Source organism: Centroberyx affinis, unplaced genomic scaffold (assembly GCF_046629955.1).
Source record: "Centroberyx affinis isolate AG114_WGS23_722 - 3 ecotype Tasmania unplaced genomic scaffold, CSIRO-AGI_Caff_v1 ptg001111l_1, whole genome shotgun sequence".
Classification (NCBI taxonomy): domain Eukaryota; kingdom Metazoa; phylum Chordata; class Actinopteri; order Beryciformes; family Berycidae; genus Centroberyx; species Centroberyx affinis.
Genome location: NW_027279653.1, coordinates 687,042 through 706,572, shown reverse-complemented (window position 1 = coordinate 706,572; position 19,531 = coordinate 687,042). Strand labels below are relative to the sequence as shown.

General features: G+C 39.5%; 1 protein-coding gene across 1 annotated transcript; it reads right to left on the bottom strand.

Moving 5' to 3' along the window:
- Positions 1 to 151: 151 nt before the first annotated feature.
- Positions 152 to 19,456, bottom strand: impg1b (interphotoreceptor matrix proteoglycan 1b). The gene is made up of 18 exons (XM_071523707.1): positions 19,390 to 19,456; positions 15,571 to 15,786; positions 14,056 to 14,222; positions 13,446 to 13,474; positions 12,751 to 12,785; positions 12,569 to 12,615; positions 12,114 to 12,263; positions 10,930 to 10,988; positions 10,435 to 10,634; positions 9,924 to 10,316; positions 8,767 to 9,395; positions 8,198 to 8,287; positions 3,634 to 3,853; positions 2,797 to 3,007; positions 2,441 to 2,626; positions 2,130 to 2,313; positions 1,264 to 1,347; positions 152 to 261 (listed from the first exon to the last, which is right to left on the bottom strand). The coding sequence occupies exons 1-18, from the start codon at positions 19,454 to 19,456 to the stop codon at positions 178 to 180; spliced, it is 3,051 nt and encodes a 1,016-aa protein (XP_071379808.1). The 3' UTR covers positions 152 to 177.
- Between the last annotated feature and the right edge of the window lie 75 nt (positions 19,457 to 19,531).

Sequence of the window (19,531 nt, the reverse complement as noted above, 5' to 3'; positions counted from 1 at the left end):
TCTCAATCACGTTTAACACTGCCGCCATCTGATTGTGCTATGTGAGTCCGTTCACATGTCATGTAAAAACCAGGTGTCCCAAATAAAGAACAGTTAAAAAGCAACTGAAGTCTTTTCTTCCTTACATGTTGCACTGTGTCGCTGTGCTGGCCGGTCCTCAAGATGAACAAGGTGTCATCAAAGAACTGTCACTTCAAAACATTCGGTATCTGGTGCCCTTAGGAGACAGCATGTTCTGTACTCATTTGGTGGTCGCCACGTCTGGAGGAGAAAATAGGGAAAATTAAAATAACTCATGTAATGTTGAATTACACACCGAATGTACAAAATATTAGGGACATCCTCCTGATACTGAGTTGCAGCCCCTTTTGCACAATCCATATCTCAACTGTCTCAAAGTTTAAAAATCTTTCTCTAGCTCATCTGCTTCTCTTTATCTACATCTCCACCTTTGATAGGTATGGATTTAATAAGGGAAATCAATAAGGGATATTGGCTTTTACCTGGATTTACCTCATCAGTGTACGTGTACGAAAAGAGCAAGTGTCCCTAATATTTTGTACATTCAGTGTAAATGAAAAAAATACCCTTGTAAGCATACCTACAAGTAATTAGCATAATATAAATAATCAAATTAATGTATAAAAACTCAAAAAAGCAACCAAAGCAAAAATGGAATTACATTTTTTTTTAATTGCTATAAGCAGACACTGCAGAGGCCTAGTTTGCATACTTATATCATTAATGAATATTCAGCACCCACAAGTCATGCACTATATGTTTAAGGTTATATAAAATTTTTCTGTAAATCATATTAAGGTTAGAATTTAGATTTTCCCATGATTTCATTGTTATATTTTTTAAGTTATGCTTCATTTAAAACTAAATTAATGCACAGCAGTCATCAGTGATTTGTTTTTTTGAATGAAATATCAGAATGGGCTGCATACTTTACCTTTACACGCATCATAGAGCTGGAAAATATTTGACGTAAGGATTATTAAATATGAGCAACACTTACGCCATAGGATGCTGTTTATAAATCAAATTGGAAGGTTGTAGAGCGTGAACTCACTTGAAATTATTGCAAAAGCATTGAATGTCCCATTGCACATTGTACACTCAGTAAATACTATTGCGCAATATATATTACTCTCTTATACGCCATTTGTCTCCTTGAGTGCATGGCTAGTTTCTATGAGTTCAGTCATTCTCTTATATCAGCAGCAAAGTGTAAGTCAAACTTTACTTTTTGGTCCTCACCTCATTGTGCGGTATGCAGTGATGGAAGTCCACCATCTCAGAGACTAACCTTTCGGATCTGGTTGTGTAGAGTTGTCTGGGGATCTGTGGAGAAATAGACAGGCACAGCGATCACCATGTGGCTCATTAACACATTACCAGAGGCATTTTAAACAGGTGAGCAAACTGCTAAGGAAGCGTTATTCTGAGAAGAAAGAAAGAGGTTCTACTAAAATAAAGAAGTGATGAAGAAGTGTTTTACAGCTACTACTGCACAGCTCAATGTTAAACCCATACATTCTTGCTGGATTTGGCACGGAGTATCTTCACAACTCTGGCTCATGCTTATACCTTAAATGGCCTAAAAATGTGTTTGATCTTGTAGATCAAGGTTTCTGAGCAGCTTCTGAAGGTGCCTGAAGACCTTGGTCTACATGACTGTCCTACTGTGAGAGACTGTCCCTCTGTGTGGATGGGCCATGTGTGACACTTTGATTCAGTTACAGTATGTCTGATCTTCTGTCTTCCAAAGGTACATTTTATTATGATCATTTTAACAATAAAATAAAAGACATCACATTGATTTTGTAATGTCTACAAGCATAGATACCTTGAAAATAGATCAGACACTTTGTCTACTTTGATGGTGAATATAATTTCTTGGACACACAAACAAAAGGTTGGAATGTACAGAGGCTGAGAACAGAAAATTATTCTAAGTAAGTAAAGTAAGTAAGTAAGTAAATAACCAAGCAACACAAACTTTACTGCGTGGAAAATTAAACAAAGATTCGGTGAGAGTTTGTTAGAGTAAATTAGATGAGATTAGTTGAAGGTTTAAGATTAGTATTCTAGCCAATTGTGCTGTACAGCACAGTACAGATTACCTCAATACTTAGATGTATGTTTTCAATTGAGGCAAAAGTGTCTTGCTCAGACTGCTGGGACTGGGAAGAACCAGAGCTCGAAGGATATTGTAATGTGGATACTTGAGTTAAGAGACCATCGTCATTCTCAAAAACTGGGTTCACCCTCAAAGTATTCTCAAAGCCATAGGGAGAGAGGCTGTGCCTACAACGTAAAGGAGATTGGGCTGTGAATAAAAATGCTTTTAAAACGAACGACACCAAACAACATTACCGCATATAGATCACAACTCTACAACCAACAAAAAAAAAGGTTAAAAAGTCTTGCTTACACCAGAGTCACAGCCTTTCTGGTCCGTATGCACTTCTTGTTTATGAATATCAAAATGCCAATGACGGCACAAACAAAGCAGAGGCTTCCCACAAGGCAGATTACAATGAGCGGAGGGTCTATGGGCATCGACACCAGCTCATTGCAGCGTTCTCCATGGTAGTGCCAGTATTTACCTACAGGGCATCTAAAACGGTTGAGAGAAAGTCAGGTTAGAGAGAGAGTCACTCCATACAGCACATATTGTCTCATACGCATAGAAAAAAGAGTCTCTTAAACAATGGTGCACATGCTGAGGAACAATATAGTCATGCAGTTTCCCCTGTTGTCCCCTTTCCCCTGTTGGTTGCTGGGTACCTGCAGGTGGCTCCGTGCCCTGGGATTATTTCACAGAGGCCTCCGTTGAGGCAGTAGTCGGGCTGCAGGGTGCAGGTGCTCTGACACAGCAGGCCGTCCACCATGCTGTAGCCGGGATCACACAGACACTCCGCCTCACCCGTCCAACTGTTTACCACGCAGCGGGAAAACTCATTGCAGGCCAGGAACTTACAGGGGTCTGCTTGGTCAGCTGAAAAACAGCCAAGAGGAGAGAAGACAGGAGGGGAGGAGAGAGGAGGCGGAGCGGGGGCAGCGGAGAGGACAAAGATAGAGATAGAGAAGAAAAACAGGCGAGAGAGAGAGCGAGAGGACAGCTCATTAACATGAATGCAATGTCCACCTGTCATTGTCATCGGCATTCAGAGGAGAAATTAAAGGGCGTTTTGATTGATGTGAATGAAGGTGTCTACTTTCAGTAAGGCGTGGTTAATAAGGTCATACGCAGGAATGAGCTCCGCCGTACGAAAGACGGATCAGATTTATATTGCATCACACCTACGGACCGCAAAGGACAGCGGGTCGAGAATGCGTGCGGTGGACAGGCGCTCTGACCTTGTGTTGTGACTTGAATCAGCACAAATCACAGCAAGTGTACTTTATGCATGAGTTTCTTCATGAGATGTCTCTGAGGACAATGAGACCTGTGGCCATATTCCACTTACATGATAAGGAGAGACGCGTGTGTATTTCATGAATTGTGAATTTATTTTGTTTGGAACCCCTGTACAAGTGGTCAAAGTTTTACCACACAGATATAAGAACAAGTACTGTATCGACATGTTTTGAGGACACAAAGATGAAGCCAGGACATCTTACCTGGTTCTATGTCCAAGGAGCGACTGTCAATCTCGATGTCAAGCCGCTTCGATGCTGCGTTACAGAAGTCTTCGAGCACACAGTGCACAGCTTCTGTCACATTATATGGCACCGGCTTATCCAGCTTCATCCTGCTGTTCACCACAACGCTGCCATTCCTGAAGTTGAGGATCTCCAGCTGCTTAAATCCAGTCAAGTTGGATTGTAGATATGGCAGGAGCTGAAGGAGAGAGGGGAAGGGAGAGCAAAATTAATTTGTTATCAGCACTACTAGGAGATACTAAGAGGACAAAGATTTCCATTGAGATATTTAATTGAAAAGTTCAAAGACTCTTAACTGAGAAATAACGTCAGATTGATTTAAGCAAATTAGTAAGAGTCTGTGTCCTCCTGAGAACAAGATCGGAGGAGCAGGATCTGGGAAATTGAAAGCAGGAAGAGGCTACATTTAATTCAGTGGGTTTACTTCCACAATGACAGGACTGAGGTTGTCACAGCGCTGCTGAATTTGAATTATTCAGGTCACATTTTACAGTGTGAATGCTAGGAATAGTACATAATTAAATTTTTAGATAAGCATGAAATCCTGCAATTATTGCACTGACTGTATTATTAAATTCAGAATAAAAATGAGGGTTAGGTTTATAAACATTAGTGTAAGAACACAGAACATACTAACTCTAGTCACTAAAGAGTCAGAGAATACATGATGAAGAGATCAAGCGGTTAAAAAAGACAACATGACAGCAAAGCAATCTGCAGTCCAATAAACCATCACAACATAATGTATGCCATTTGGTGGATACTTTTATCTAAAGTGCCTTACGGTAACAAATACATGCTATTGTTGGCCCCAAAGTGTATCTCAGTATTACACTGTGCTCTGCACCTACACAACATCACTAACACCTGGTTAAAAACACATCTATGCAGCCGAGTTTTAAGCCGTATCTTACAATCCTCCACGCTGTTGCATTTAAGTAAATAAGCTGATTCCCAAACACCCGTGACTTGCAGAAACCATGGACTTGGACTGATGACGGTGGTGGCATTTATCTGGGGAGGAAGTCAACCAACTGGTGTAACTTAGGCCCTACATCAATGTTTATTGATCAGAACTGCTCTACTTCATCCACCTGTGTTCACTACAGACGAGGCGGCGTCAAACCACCAAAGTGTGAGAGGGGGAGATTACGATGCTTTAGCTGGCCTGTTCCATGCCTGGCTGTAAAGCGGGAGATAAGAAGCCCTAAGGAGCTCTGCTCTGATCTGGCTACTTCACTTAACACTTGCAGACAGTTCACTGCGGGCCAGATCCCTACAGCTAATAGCCTCCGAGAGAAAGAGAGAGAACGAGAGGGAGGGAGAGAGAGAGAGAGAGAGAGAGAGAGAGAGAGAGAGAGAGAGTCCAACAAGAAAATGGGCTACAGCCTATAGTGCAGCTGGACTGGGCTTGTTTTTGGTCATCCATTTGTCTCAATGAAGGATGTCAAGCTATACTGTAGATTAGCCACCAATCTATACCTCTAATGCCTTCCACACAAGGTCAAAGTAGAGGCCTTTCACAACAAACCTGAATACAGTTGGTATTGTGAACTAAGGAACAACAGAAATAGAGCTTTCTTCGTGACCCATATACATTCTACAAAAGTTTTGTATGCAAAAGCCTTCATACACTATGCAGACAGCACGACACAAACAGAACCATATAGCTGCAGTCTATGACAAACTTGCTCATGCTTCTCCTGAGGTTACGCATGTATCTACTGGTTCTTGTTTTGGAAAACCCGGTGAAACATCCCTTCTGTGATCTCCAATGTCAAAATGAAATGTAATGTAAATGTAAAGAATATTACGTTGCCATGAAAATATTTCAAATTTAGCAAATAACAAAAGTAATTTAAACCTCCATGTCCAATGTTATTGGTTGCTTCACAAACCAGTAGGTACAGGAGTAATAAAGGAGTGTGGCAAAGGGAAACTAATGGTTTATATGGTAGACAGTGAACCTACAATATCACAAATGGGGTCCAATATCCAACAGAACATTATCTATGTCCATTTAAATGGGCTGCATAATGGACATTATTTGACATTTCTTTATGATTGTCCTTATGATTTTTCAGCGATTTATAACATTGTGTCAATTTGATATATTTGTTTCAAAGTGTTCCCTTGTCTATCTAAATAGCCCATTTAAAAGAAGACATTTCCACTATTCATAATAGGTGATTGACAATATACATGGTGAATACTTACCAGTGAAAACTTCTGACCACATTAGTTTTGCCAGAAAGAATTCTACAGAACTAAATACATTGATTAATGAGGAGAACTGCAGATCAATTTGGGCAACCATTTAAGATTGGAGATGGAGTTTTATTTTTATTATCGCATATTATTTTTTGTGTATTTCAATATGTTGCAAAACCTAAAGCGACTAACTATATAGTGTATTATTATCTCTTATATGACCGCACCACTTAATATTCCATTCCCTGTTCCAGTGCTAACATGGTTTATTGCTATATCTGCCATGAAAATTGCCTTAAAATGAATGCACAGGAGATCTCTCTAAGGAAAGATGGCTCAGACTGCAAAATCACAACACATCAAATGCATAACAACTTTTGACCTCCATGTATACTGCTTTAATGAAAATCTACAAGGAAAGCATCAAAATGTAATGTGTCATTACCTATTTATCTTTACCCTGAAAGATTGTCACTTCCTATAAAGAGCAGTTCATCAGAAATCTAAACCCACTTCCCCCAGTAGCTTACGTCCCCTCTGTTCCCTGGCACTGCAGCGAGCAGGCAATCCAATTTGTATTGATATACCTCCACAGTGTGAGGCTGAGGCCTTTACATAACACTGTGCACAAGGCACTTCTGAGCAAGCCTAAAAATATGTTCCCTCTGTCAACCTCAGGGTAAGCCTTGAAACTAAATAGGGATGTCAACTGATGCTTCTTTCTTTGATGTATTCTAATGGGTGCAGGTTTAAAGAAACACAATCTTCCCCTCCTTGCCAGCAACTATGGCAAATTTAAAACCCTTATTAGGAGAAAAAGAGGTTCTGCTATATGTGATGGAAGAAATGGATCAAACATACTCATGCTAATGTTGGTTTCTACTGTGTACATTGAGTACATACACAGTACACAGACATAGCCTATTATATACACGTATACACTCTCCAAAACCATTTGACCTCCACCACTCCGTGTTTTATTTTATTTTGTTGTGTTTTTGACAGTAAACCTAAAGTACCCAGTACTGAACACACATACATGTGCAGTACCAGACATCTCAGACAGTAATACTACTGTAAAACACGCACAGATGTCCACACAAAACTCACACAACTGACTGATGTTGCACTAAGCAGATTGGAGCCACTAATAGAACAATGTGTGTGGTGCTCGTACTGACCAGAATTACTTAAAGCTTCTTACCCCAAGTCAGAAACCTCTGAGGCCTACAATGACTAAGGCAGGACCAGGTCCCATGATTCAGACCACCCTGGGCTAATTTTGTCATCATGTACATGCATACTATGTACAATGCAAAAGGTTTTTAGCAACACAAATTACACAAAGCTGTGACTTTCCTATTATTAGTTCGTAACAGATTTACTAAGCCTCTTATCACATTATTTTGCTCCAAAATTAAAGGAGTTATTCATTCATTCATTCATTCATTCATTGACTCACTCAATGAATCAATCTTTCTTTAAGGCCTTGAATATTCTCAAACACCTTGACCTATGTTTATAGTACACATATTAGCAGCCAATGTACAAAAATACATTTTGGGCTTTATTCATGAGTAACAAGTCTAACTAGACATTCTCCAAGCTTTTCACTACATAATGTATTTCTCATTCTCAAAGAGAAAGCTGAAGTACACAGGAATCTGAATTTACAGTCCCATAAGTCATAGATCATAATCTATGCATGCTACATTACAAAGCAACTTCAACAAGTCCAAAGGAGACAGCACTCCTATAGTATAAACTGTTCATACCAGAGAGCCTGTCTGTACAAAGGAATGGCAACAGATCTTTTGCTTACGCTACTATTTTTTAAACCATTTTGCACAACAATATGTTTACCTTCCTTCCATAAAAGCTATTAACTTTGACACTCTTAACGGCAGAAGCCTCTTTGGACTGTTTTGCCCAGAATATTGGACAAATCCCCGCAGACACAGATGTGACAAAATGACATTCTGAAAAATCGAACTAAACAGTGAGTCCCTGACAAAGCCAAAGTTTAAGCACAATTCAAAGAATTAAGGCAAAATACACAAAGCAAACACAAAAACACACATGCCAATATTAGACCCAAACTCAAAAACTTCACCACTTGCAGAAAGAAGGTATATCTCTAATAAGAGGAGGAAAGTAAAGCCAAAAACTAACGACAAGTGATTTATAAATGTTAGAATTATTAGTTCTTTTCAGATTGTTAGATACTGCATAAAGAAAGGTTAGGTAAGAAATAGAAAGGTCATGCTCTCTCTGAGGCATGGGAGATGTAGTTCCAATATGGAAACAATACCGGTATGGAGGCTAAAGTCGTCTGTCTCTTTGGCCCAGATTTACTGGAGGCTCCAGGGTTTGGCGAGTCTCTGGGCTCAGAGTGCTGTGTCTAAGTGAAACAAAATATTTGACCAGCTTTTTCTTACTGTTGACACAATGGATCCTCTGAAATGAAAGTGCTTGCATACTGTTGATTTGATCATGAATATGGCTATTGGATAATGCCATATCACACTTTATAATAAGTATTCTTGATTGAGGAAACAATATGAATTTATTATAATTTACTCTTACTTTTAAGAGACATTTGCATAAAGGAAAAATAGCAGCTGTGAGGGTAAGGCTTACTGTAAAGTGCATCCTCACTTGTGTAGGATAGAAAGATTCAGATCAAGAGCCAACTTGGGGCTAGTCTCGAATGTTTTTGCTCTTACTGGTGTATCACTTTAAACAACAAGTTAATCATTACATATTGCACAAATATAGCTTATCAGACATTTCATGACATCAGCTTGGGGGCTACAAAAGCAAGTATGAGAATGAGGCATGTAGAAGCATGATATCGAGCACAAAAGCTTGTGTACCTACCAGCTCAAGAAAGGTATTCTCCAAAGATCTGTACTCAGGTGAGCTCTTGTTGAACAGGTCGTCAGAAAACATCATGTTAGTGACCCTCAAGCTAAAGAACACCACTAACTCTTTGCTCTTGTCGACTGCCGTCATCAGAGGGGTGCTGATTTGTCTCAAGGCCGGGGCTGCGGTGGACTCGTACGGCCGCTCGTCAGACTCTGAGGGGAATCCACTGCCGCTGTCTTCCTCCAGAGGTTCTGTCACTTCCGTCTCTGTCCCGTTCTCACTTTGCTCTACATCCTCTTGAACGTTGGAGTTGTCCGTCGAGACCGGTGTCACTCCACTGTGCGGCGGCTCATCTCTGTCCTCGGGGGCTTCACCACTCTCCGTGGGCGGTGGTACAGGCTCTACATCCAGCTCCTCCAGTTCTGGTTCAATCCCTTGGACTGCATCCTCACCAGATGATGGGACGGAGACTGGGACCTCTGCTTCTGGGTCAAATGTCTCTGTAACTTCTGGTTTTGTAGACTCTGGGTTAACCTTTGTGGGTGCATCAGTAGTCGCTCCTATAGGTTCCAAGTCTGGAGATGTCTGGAGAGTTTCCTCATTCTGTTGCCCTCCTGGATGTTCCTCGTTGACCACGTCAGCTGGTGCAGGTTATTGCAAGGGAACACGTCAGAAAAGAAGGGAATTTGAAATACATTTGCCAAAAATAGAATTTTGGTTTCATAACATGCTAAACTGCAATTTTTGTCTACAAAAGTAATACATAAGCATAATTTTTGTACACAGGTATGTTTTAGTAAAAATAATAGGTCACATTTTACTATCAGGGGAGTATAATGTGTCATAAAAACATCTAGTTTCAGGCAATACAATAATGTGAAAAGTAGCCTAGTCTATATTCGATTTCTGGGTGAGGTTTAATCCTAGGATTGGAGATAGGGTTAGAAATTGGGTTAGGGTTGGGTTTAGGGTTAGGTTTAGGTTTAGGTTTTGGTTAGGCTAAACTGTCACTATATAGTTAGTTGAGTATCAACATTAGACTACCCAAATAAAGTGTTATCAAGTAATAATATAATAACTTTTCAAAAACAAGATTACAAATTGCTGTACGTAGATTATACCAAAAGTAGCCTTACGCTCTGTCACCTGTTCTTCAGGTTCAGCCTCACCTCCCTCCTCATGTTCAGCAGGTGCGATCTCCTCCAGCTCTGCCTCCTCTTCCTGCTCTGTAACGATTACCAACATTGTGACCGGCGGCAAAACGTCACCGGCCTCCTCAGGAGCATCTTCTGCAGACTCTTCCTCTACTGCTGCCATTGCGGGAGTCTCCCCACTGAGTCCAGCAGTGGCTTCTGGGAGGACGTTAGGGATGAAAGGCACAAAGGTGTGTGTTTCTGGTTTGAGTGTGAACGTTTCCAAGGAGCTCTCTATAACTGCCACAGTGGGGAAGAAACTTTGGGTTGGAGCACCGTCTTCTACCGTGGCCGGTGTGATGATGCCCTCGGATACAACGCTCTCTACGGGATTCATGCCGAGCTCTGCGACTGGATATATTGTGGTCACTGAAAAGAGAGAGCTGCCTTTGAAATTCATGTGTCAGGGCTAAAATTAAGACCTTAAAATCCTATTCTGAACTGCTTTATTTTATTCGGTTTGATTTTGATATGATGTTATGCTTACCAGCCTCAAAGCTGAGGGTTTGTATGTCCAGCGGTAGTAATGTCTCCTGTCTTAAGGCCTTTGCAATGATGTGCTTCAGTTTAGGTGCGTTTACGTCTCCGTCCGTCTCTGAGCCTGGCTCCACAAAACCCTCTGCCTCATCGCCCAGCTCCGTGTCTCCATTAAACACCACAGCATAACGCACAGACACGTCCTCCGATCTGATCAACACAACAAATCATGTCAGCAAAATTCAAAATTTACAGACTTCCTTGGCAATGGATGTCTGTGAAAGCAAAAATTTCTAAAGTCATATCCCAAACTAGGAGAAAGGAGGATTTATGTTTTGAGTTTCATGGCTTTTTTAGTGCAACAATACTGTATGGGCTATATATATTGTTTTGCCAAATAAGTCACTGTTCCAGAGTACATTAAGACACTTTTGGAATGGAGTGCAAGAGTTTTCTCAGTTGATTGTGCCAAACTTTTATTAAAAAAAAAATTCACTCAACCCACCGAAATCCCAGAACACGAATTTCTTTAAATCCTGGAACTTTTTCGAAAACATGAAGCATCTACAGAAAGAAGAACAAAGTCAGATTCAAATAGATGTGTTAAGGCACATCAGCATTTTCTCTGCAATCACTCTGTATTGCAGTATTCAAAGCATAACAAAACAGATGTACTCAATAAAAACAAAGGGTGTGCTCACATAGCACAAGTACACTGGCTGGATGATTTACACATGCAACATGAAGATACCATCACTTTTGTTTCTTTGTGCAGCAGGCATACATTTTCTCTGTGAATCAGTCATGAGGTTTAAATGCTTTATCTTTATCGCAGAGTTTTACGATTCAAGCTTTTCATGTCTGCCAGTATCCTTATACATATATTCTGTGTTGATATTAAGCTCCTTTCACACTTAGCAGTGCTAAAAGCAGCAAGATATTGCCAATCAAAAGAATTTCAATCACATTTGTAGCTTGAAGGAGGCACCCCACATATACAATACTCAGAATAAAACTGATTAGTGCAATGCTGTTCACATTTTTCTATATATGATCACATTATTTCACGGTACTAAGTATTTCTGCCTTTCCATAATGTCCTACACTACCGTATTCTTAGAGCCAACAATCAGCTCTTTCAAATCAAAGTATATACTTATGGTTTACACCACTAGAAGTCATTCTTAAGAGCTATTGTACGACTCTCAGTCAATGCCTTCTTACTCAGAGATAATCTATATGATTAGATCTGATTATTAGCTTTTGGTCATTTAAAAGTCTAATCTAAAGTCACTCGGCTGCACCCTAGAGCCACTTAAAGTTATTAAATCAGCCAGGATAAGTTTTACACAATACGATACAGCATAGTAGAAGACGACAATCACATTTAGATACTAGTTACTCTAAGACATGATGCCATACTGCATCGTGATGCTATACTGCTGTTTAAGAAAAGCTTTTGTTTTGAAGGGGACAATAAAGAGAAAGGAAATAATATAGAGCGAGATGAGAGAGGGAGAGAAGGGGGAAAAGGTGACAAAGCGGTTGTTGTGTTAAATGGTGAATTTGAATGATGCATGTAACTTTTATCCACCTGAGATCACAACTGATTCTTTTGCACTTGACCGTGGATGGTGTTGGGATGCTGTTTGGAATAATATGACAGGATTCCTCGCACTCGGCTCTTACCTTATTGGTGAGATCTTGTGTGATCACGTGGTAATCTGGAGCCTCCGGGTCACTCAGCAGCTCACTGTAGCCAGGATCCACTATGGTGACACTGAACTCAATAATATGCTCCTCGTAGTTCTCTGGTATCATGTTTGGATCCTCTTTTATCTGGAAAACAAAAGATTAAGTTACATTGCAGTAACTATCAATGATAGCTGAGGTTTTGAGTCCAGATTGTTAGATATGAATTCAGCAGTGTGACATAACATTCTGAAAAGCAAGGTAAAAAAAATTGTAGAGTGGGATTTTGGCACTTTACAAGAAGTGAATTATGTTAACAAAAATGGAAGTGTTTGTGTATTTGTTTCTGAAATGAAACGATCAATTGAAAATCACTTTTGTATTGGATTGTAGGTGTTATCACATCCCTGAGTCCCAAATCTTCTGAGAAAACTGTCCCAGTGCCAACTTACCTCTCTTGCTTCAGTCGGAAGCAGAATCAAAGGGGGAGTCCAGGTACCTGAGATAAAACAACAGTTCACTCGTTAATATATTAGGTTTATTTTATTAAAATGCTCAATCAATAGCATTGATACACATTCAGTTCAAGTCAAGTCATTCAGTTGCTTTCATTGCATCGATGTATACAGCTTACATTCTCTTTCTGGCCCAGGGGTTCCAATTTCAAATCTGGAAAGGAAAGGACACATTCATTAGGAATTATTTATTTACTATGCCCCAGTTATTATCCCACCATACTGTAAAAGATGATCTCCAAGTTAGTACTGTATTGATGTGTGGCAAAGTTTTTATTTTTATTTATTTTTCCAAAGCAATTTATGGTACAGTCAGGACTTTCAAATATGGTTATATTGGTATGGTTGGCATTTGGGCCAAATGCAACTGTCATCTGTCCACCTGTCTGTCTAGACCTGTCTGTCTAGATTAAATAGTTCAGAACCAGTTTTCATAAATCAAAAAGATTCAAGTGCACCGCTCCAGTCAGTCAAGCAACTGCATGCTTAAGAGCGCTAATCCCTTGACCTCCTGAGCTTGAAATAAACCGGCTAGGTTTCTTCACTGCTACAGTAGATGTGAAAGTCTAGTTTTCAAAAACTTTTTAAAATTTTGGAGAAGAGGTAATTGCTTTATTGCCTCTGGAATTGAAGCCATTGGCAGTTATGTTGTCACTTTGCACAAAGAAAAAACAGCAGCAAATTTGTTTCCTATAAATGTAATCTGTTGTCAAATGTATCTCAAGAGCAATGGCTGAAACACACAAAGGAAATTAGATTGAACACAGATATTCTATTAAACATTAAAAGCATAATTAAATAAATTTGTACATACCCTTCACTTTCAGCTTGCTCAGCTACTCTCTGCAAGTAAAAAAAACAATACGTCAGATACCATAAATCTATACAGTGGGCTTCTGGGACTCTTCTACAGCACTATTCCTGTTTAATTGCTGTTTTATCCAAAGACCATAAGGTTTTATCATGCTGTAAATTGTGAAACATGTTAGCTTGTTGTTTGTACTGGTGTTGCTTTCAGATTCACTGCCATTATATGGAAAATAGGTAGTTCTTAGGTATCCTGCGTCAGCTCAGACAGACATGTATTGTGAAAGCAGATGCATATTTTAGTCAAGTCAAGTCAAACTTTATCTATATAGAACATTTCATACACAGGGAAACTCAAGGTGCTACACAGCAAAAACATACAGAAACAGTGCATCCCATAAAAATATATAAAATTCATATTGCATAGGAAAACTCCAGTGTCTGATCCCCCGATCCCCAAGACTTATACATTTATTACACTATAACAAAAACAACTTTCCCTCATGAAAGGAAACAAACAGCAACACAGAGCCCACCCATGCAGAATGAACATGGTTTAATGTAAAGTGCCACAGACCCATCACTGAGCACTGGGGTTGTGTCGGGGCTGTACTGACCTTGGCCACCATATCCAGGTGCTCCTGAGAGCTGCTGAAGTTCTGGGCCAGGTCGTCCATGCAGAGGTTTTCATGCTGGCAGGTGTAAACCCAGGCTCTGTACTCCTCCGAGTTCGGAACCCTGTCCAAGAAGATGCGAAACGCTTCCCAAATTGCCTCCTGGCAAACTGCAGAAATATCACATAACTTGGTGGAGGTTTTCCTTTGACTTCTCCCAGAAGGTATAAGAAAACACTTAATTAAACGTGCAAGTAAGCAAGCACACATCAGAAATAATGTATCATCAAATCTTCACATAATCTCAAAAAGATAGGTAGGCTGTCGGCCAGTGTACCTGCATTGTTTTTCCATACATCGACACCAAATTGGCAACAAGGACAAATAGGACTGAAATAGGCAAGTTGGAGCTACAGTATAGAGAAATGGAATAACTGAGGATAATGAGCATTGTTGGTATTGGCACTGATATTAGGTATTGGGTTAGCTGCCATTTTATGAGCTTATTTTCCCTTCAGAGCAGAAATTCAGTGGAACTTCACATCTAAATACACAGCACGTCACTACACAAGCTATAATGCTTTATAGATATGTGATTTTTTTTACTCACAAAGTATATTTGATATGATATTAAGAGGAAAGCAAAATGGGGTAGTTATGTATAAGTTCAATGTGTTTCAGTAAATGTCAAATTGTATATTTGAAAGTCATTGCATGTCCATGACATTTTTGTGAATATTAAAATCATGAGCACAAAGACCCCCTGAAGCTGTGTTTTATACGCCTCTATGGGGAACAAGCTCCACATTGTCCAATATCTTGATGCTTGTGGGAAATTCATTCCCTCAAACTCATTTATGCTGCAATGTGATTACGTCCAATACACCATATTAAATCTGCCTCATTTTACAGCAGTTTAAAAACATATGCCAAAGCAGCTGTTGTTGAACAATTTGTATTATTGACCAACTGTACCAGCCAAGGTATCAATCTTAGTATCTTAAATTATCTGTCTCTCTTTGACAAAGGCTGGTGTTCTGAAACTTTTGCATAAAACTTTTCTATTAAGTGTTTCTTCTGTCTGTATCCCTAACATCAGTTTCAGCAGCTTCAGTGTTGCCAGTGAAAAAAACAAAACAAATATCATTGCATTATCTCAATATCACTTGGTCCCAGACTATGAACAATTTATGAGTAAAGACAAATAATGAATGTAATCTACATTAATACATAAGATTACAGAACCATGCATTTTTTAGTAGATTAAAACATCTTTTGTCATCCTTTCAAGTTTAGGTTTATCCTCTTTGTAAATTTCAACATCAAAGCAAGCAATTATTTATTCAACTGTTTATCCTCAGAGATATCTCCGTTTGATTAAGTACTTCGTTCTCATTGGACACAGAGTCAATGTTTATGCATTGCACTCTATCAAGATGTCCAGTCATGATTATGAATATAGTTGGGACTTACAGTGTGAGCTCACATCAAAGCCTAACAGTGGATATTTCCCCTTACCTCTGAGCTTGTAATAGGCCCGGTGACTAGTGATGACTGCTTTCATCGTCTCCTGCGGACAGACTTTGACCCCAGTGGTGAAGACTGCTGACCTCTTTGTCCGATGTGCTTCCTGTGCTGCTTTGACATTGGTGGTGTGTTTGATGGGTCTGGAGGCTTCCAGAAAGTGTCTGTATTTAACATCCTTGAGTCCAGAAAACACATGGTCATGGAGGTCTGCAAGAGTAGAGAAGTTATAAGTCGCTTATTCAGAGAGAAAATGCAATTATGTGGTATATTATCACAGTTTACAGCACAGCCAAATAGAGTAAATATATCAAATGAAAGCACTCGATAATAAGTAGCTGAGATTCTGTGTTAATGTGATGCAGTTTGTGCTGACTTTATCATATAAGTGTGAGAAGAGTTCTCACTCATTGCTACAAAAGTGTTTGTGTTGATGATTTGTGATAATTCACAGCCATCTGAACAAAACAAAAATGATCCTTGTACTAATTGCTCAGTAATTTGTGACATACTTACAGTAAAGTAAAAATATATTTTTTTAATCTAATAGTCACTTGTATGGTTTGGAGTAGATTGTTTGTTTCTCTGGTAATAGTCATATGAACAGCAGCGAAATTTGGTTATGTTTAATAAATATAATGTAACAACAAATGTCTCTAATGTTGGCCAAAATCCTGCTTATTTAGCATAGGGTTTTAATCGATTTAAGATAATTTGGCCATGAATTTTGAAATATATCACGCTTGTCCTTGTGCATTAGAGCAAAACCACAATTGCAAATAAACATTGGCTACAAAAACTCTGAGTTTACATTATCCATCACATGAAAAAACCAAAACTATCCTTTAAAGTGACCTGCTATCTGAGTTAGTTTCGTAGTGTGTATCCACAAGTCAGGCTGCTGACACAAACACCAAGGAGTGTTTGAATTTGCAGATACCTAATCCAACAAGGATGTTACCTAATGACATCGATCCAGTCCTCTAAGTGGACTTCTGGCCTTGCACTTGCACTGCTTATAAATAGCACTCAGATTGGCAATGAAAAGAATTATCTCCAACTCTGAAAGGTTCCTATGAGTCCATTTTGAAAACATATATCAGAACAGATCCTTTACATGTGTGATGTTGTATCTACTTAAGATGCAAAGAATGATTTGTGCTGTAAAGTTTGTTGACTGATAGTTGTAATTTTGTTTATGACCGTGGTGGGAGCCTGGCAGTTAGGGACGCTGGTTTGTGATTGGAAGGTCGTCATTTCAAATCACCATCACTTTTAAAAAGGATGTGTCATTTCCAACACATCACTGTGTCTAGTTTGGCACAACACACATTTGTGTTGCTTGTCTACACAATATACTGTATATTAATAAGAATCCATATTGACAGACACAACCTCAACTGTGTTTAACATATGCTGTGTTAGAAAGTGACACAAATGCGTGTTGTCCCAAACTAGACACAGCGATGTGTTGGAAATAATAGTCTTTTAAGAGTGTGTGGGGAAAGTGAATGAGTAACACTTTCCTCTCTGTCAAGAACTGCTGCTGAGATGCCTTTGGGCAACTTGACCCCCAGTTGCTCCAGTGAAGCTGCTCAGTGGCTGACAATGTAAGTCTGAGGTGGTACTGGGCAACACAAAGGTGTGAACACATGAATGTGGAATGGAGCTGAAAAAAGATAGTGCATGCTCAGCAAACGGTAAAGTTTTTTTTTAAATAAAGTAAAGGCAGAGAACTGGTAGATCTCAGTGGCTAATGAAAATAAGAACCAACAAATCCCCTCATCCTCAGCTATTTGCGGCCTCCAAGAAAAGACCGATTTGCATTCATTATATCACTGGATATGAAATATGGCACACATGAGGAAAATTGCCCTAATTTTCGGATCACCTCAGTAAAGAAAACAAGCTCAGTCATACTCATGAGTCATTATAGGAAGGTAATTCCATGCCATTACACAAGTCAGTCAGCCAGTCAACACAGTCTACAGTCACCCCACTAAACAAGCCTATTTTGGAAAAAAAAAAAAGGCGTTCATTGTGATGCCAGGTGGCAAACCTCAGAGGCCTTCTTAAGACAATAAGCCAGGATTTATGAGCCTCAAAACAAAGACTTAGGGCTTCATCAGACCAAACTGTACCTCTTCTGGATTTCTTGTGGATTAGGAAACAAAATGGAACTTGAGGGGAGAGATAGAAATTAAAATGAATGAGTGAGTGTAAATAATATGGTCAATGTTACTTTGACCTCAATGAGACCTGTACACAGAGCTTGCTGCTTGGCAGGAGAGGGCATTTTTGTGGCAATTAACACTTAGAACAAGGGAACAATCACTGGCCCACTTGAACTTAGTCACGTCCACTGGTGAATTGTGTCAATTCAATGTTGAACACACTGGACCACAAGCAGAAATAGAATAATACTGTAGAGCTTTTTGTATTTGCAACCATATTATCATATACATTTTTTATAGGAATGTGTATACTTCCTGTGCAGACTGCTTCAATAGATAATTTAAGAATTAGAATTAGAATTAGAATTAGAATTAGAATTGGAATTGGAATTGGAATTGGAATTGGAATTAGAATTCGGCATGAAAAAACAAGATAAAACCAAACACTAGGCTGCCAGTGACATTTTGCTAAACATAAACTCTTCCACCAAGAAAATTGTATTAATTACTGTATTACGCATCACCAATAACCCCTACAAAGAGCAATATTGTTTTCGCTTTTGCCAAATTTGGCCCAACACCAAGGAAATGCAAAGAATGTGTGGGAATTGCCTGCATATCCATTGTCGCCTGTAGTTTTATAGACAATTTGAATCCAGTTTGGGCAACCCCATTTACCCCCCCGAACATTTACCTTCCAAACACCTCAGCCAAAACCCCTAGGTCAGAAATCCAGCCTAATCATGTGTTTTCATTAACAGTTGTGCGATCGAGACACAATTTGAAATGGTTCCGAGATGCAGGACGCTTGGAGCCTGGCCTGCACATGTACAGACACGAGAGCCTGAGCCAGAAGAGGGAGTGTTGGAATGGGCCTTTAATGCCCAGTGCAACCGCAAAGGCCTCACAGCAGAGTTACAAGCCAGAAAAGATTAGCGTCCTGCGACACTGGGAACAGAATAGCTTTTGTTTCCTCCAGGATAATGAGCTCACCCGGGCACATCACACTGAACAACACAACCACTGCTGATGCAAATGTTCTAGTTGGTCAAATGATGCTATCTATCTCAGTGTGCTTGTATTATATGACATTGCGCTGTTGTTTGTATTCAATGTGCATATTCATGACCTTAAAGTGGTTTGCTCACTGTCCTTGACATGGTTCTACAATAGAAAACACAGATCCATATTCAACACAAAGGTTGAGGTAGCATTTTCCAGTTTGCAGGAAAAAATCTCCAAACTGCACAGTCACACACACACTCCTAAATGGACAATCCTTGTCCTTCAGTGTATGCTTAAAGTCAAGTGGATCACCATCTCTTTAAGTCTCCTGTCATGCACCAGAGCATTTTACAACCTCATTGATATAATTACTAAATAACATCTGGCACTTGCCAAAGTAATTGCAAGACAGCCTTAGAGAGTGAGATTTCTGCATTTGCGGTCTGTTTAGACCGCAGAAGACTTTGTTCAGAAAGCAGAAGAAGTCCTCTGACACTCACACATGCAACAATATCTCTATCTGTTGTGTGGGAAACAAAAGACATCTCTCTCTCCAATCAAACTGCAAAGGTAATAACTGAAAAAACAACTCAAATATGTGAACAGCAATTACAGGCCCCTGCAGTGATCTTACCTTTGACTTGACTAGCTTGGAGGGTAAACAAAAACAAAGTGAAGAATAGTCCTGACTTCAAAAGCATGATGGACTAGTTTATGTGGTTTTCAAGCCCGAAGTTGTCATTTGTGTAGAGAGCGCTGCAAACAACAATAAAATC

Coding starts and splice junctions, on each gene's coding strand:
- impg1b (XM_071523707.1), bottom strand. CDS start 19,456: ATGCTTTTGAAGTCAGGACTATTCTTCACTTTGTTTTTGTTTACCCTC. Junction 14,223..15,570: donor GGCCTATTACAAGCTCAGAG/GTAAGGGGAAAT, acceptor ATATTTCTGCAG/TTTGCCAGGAGGCAATTTGG. Junction 10,317..10,434: donor AACCCTCAGCTTTGAGGCTG/GTAAGCATAACA, acceptor CTCTCTTTTCAG/TGACCACAATATATCCAGTC.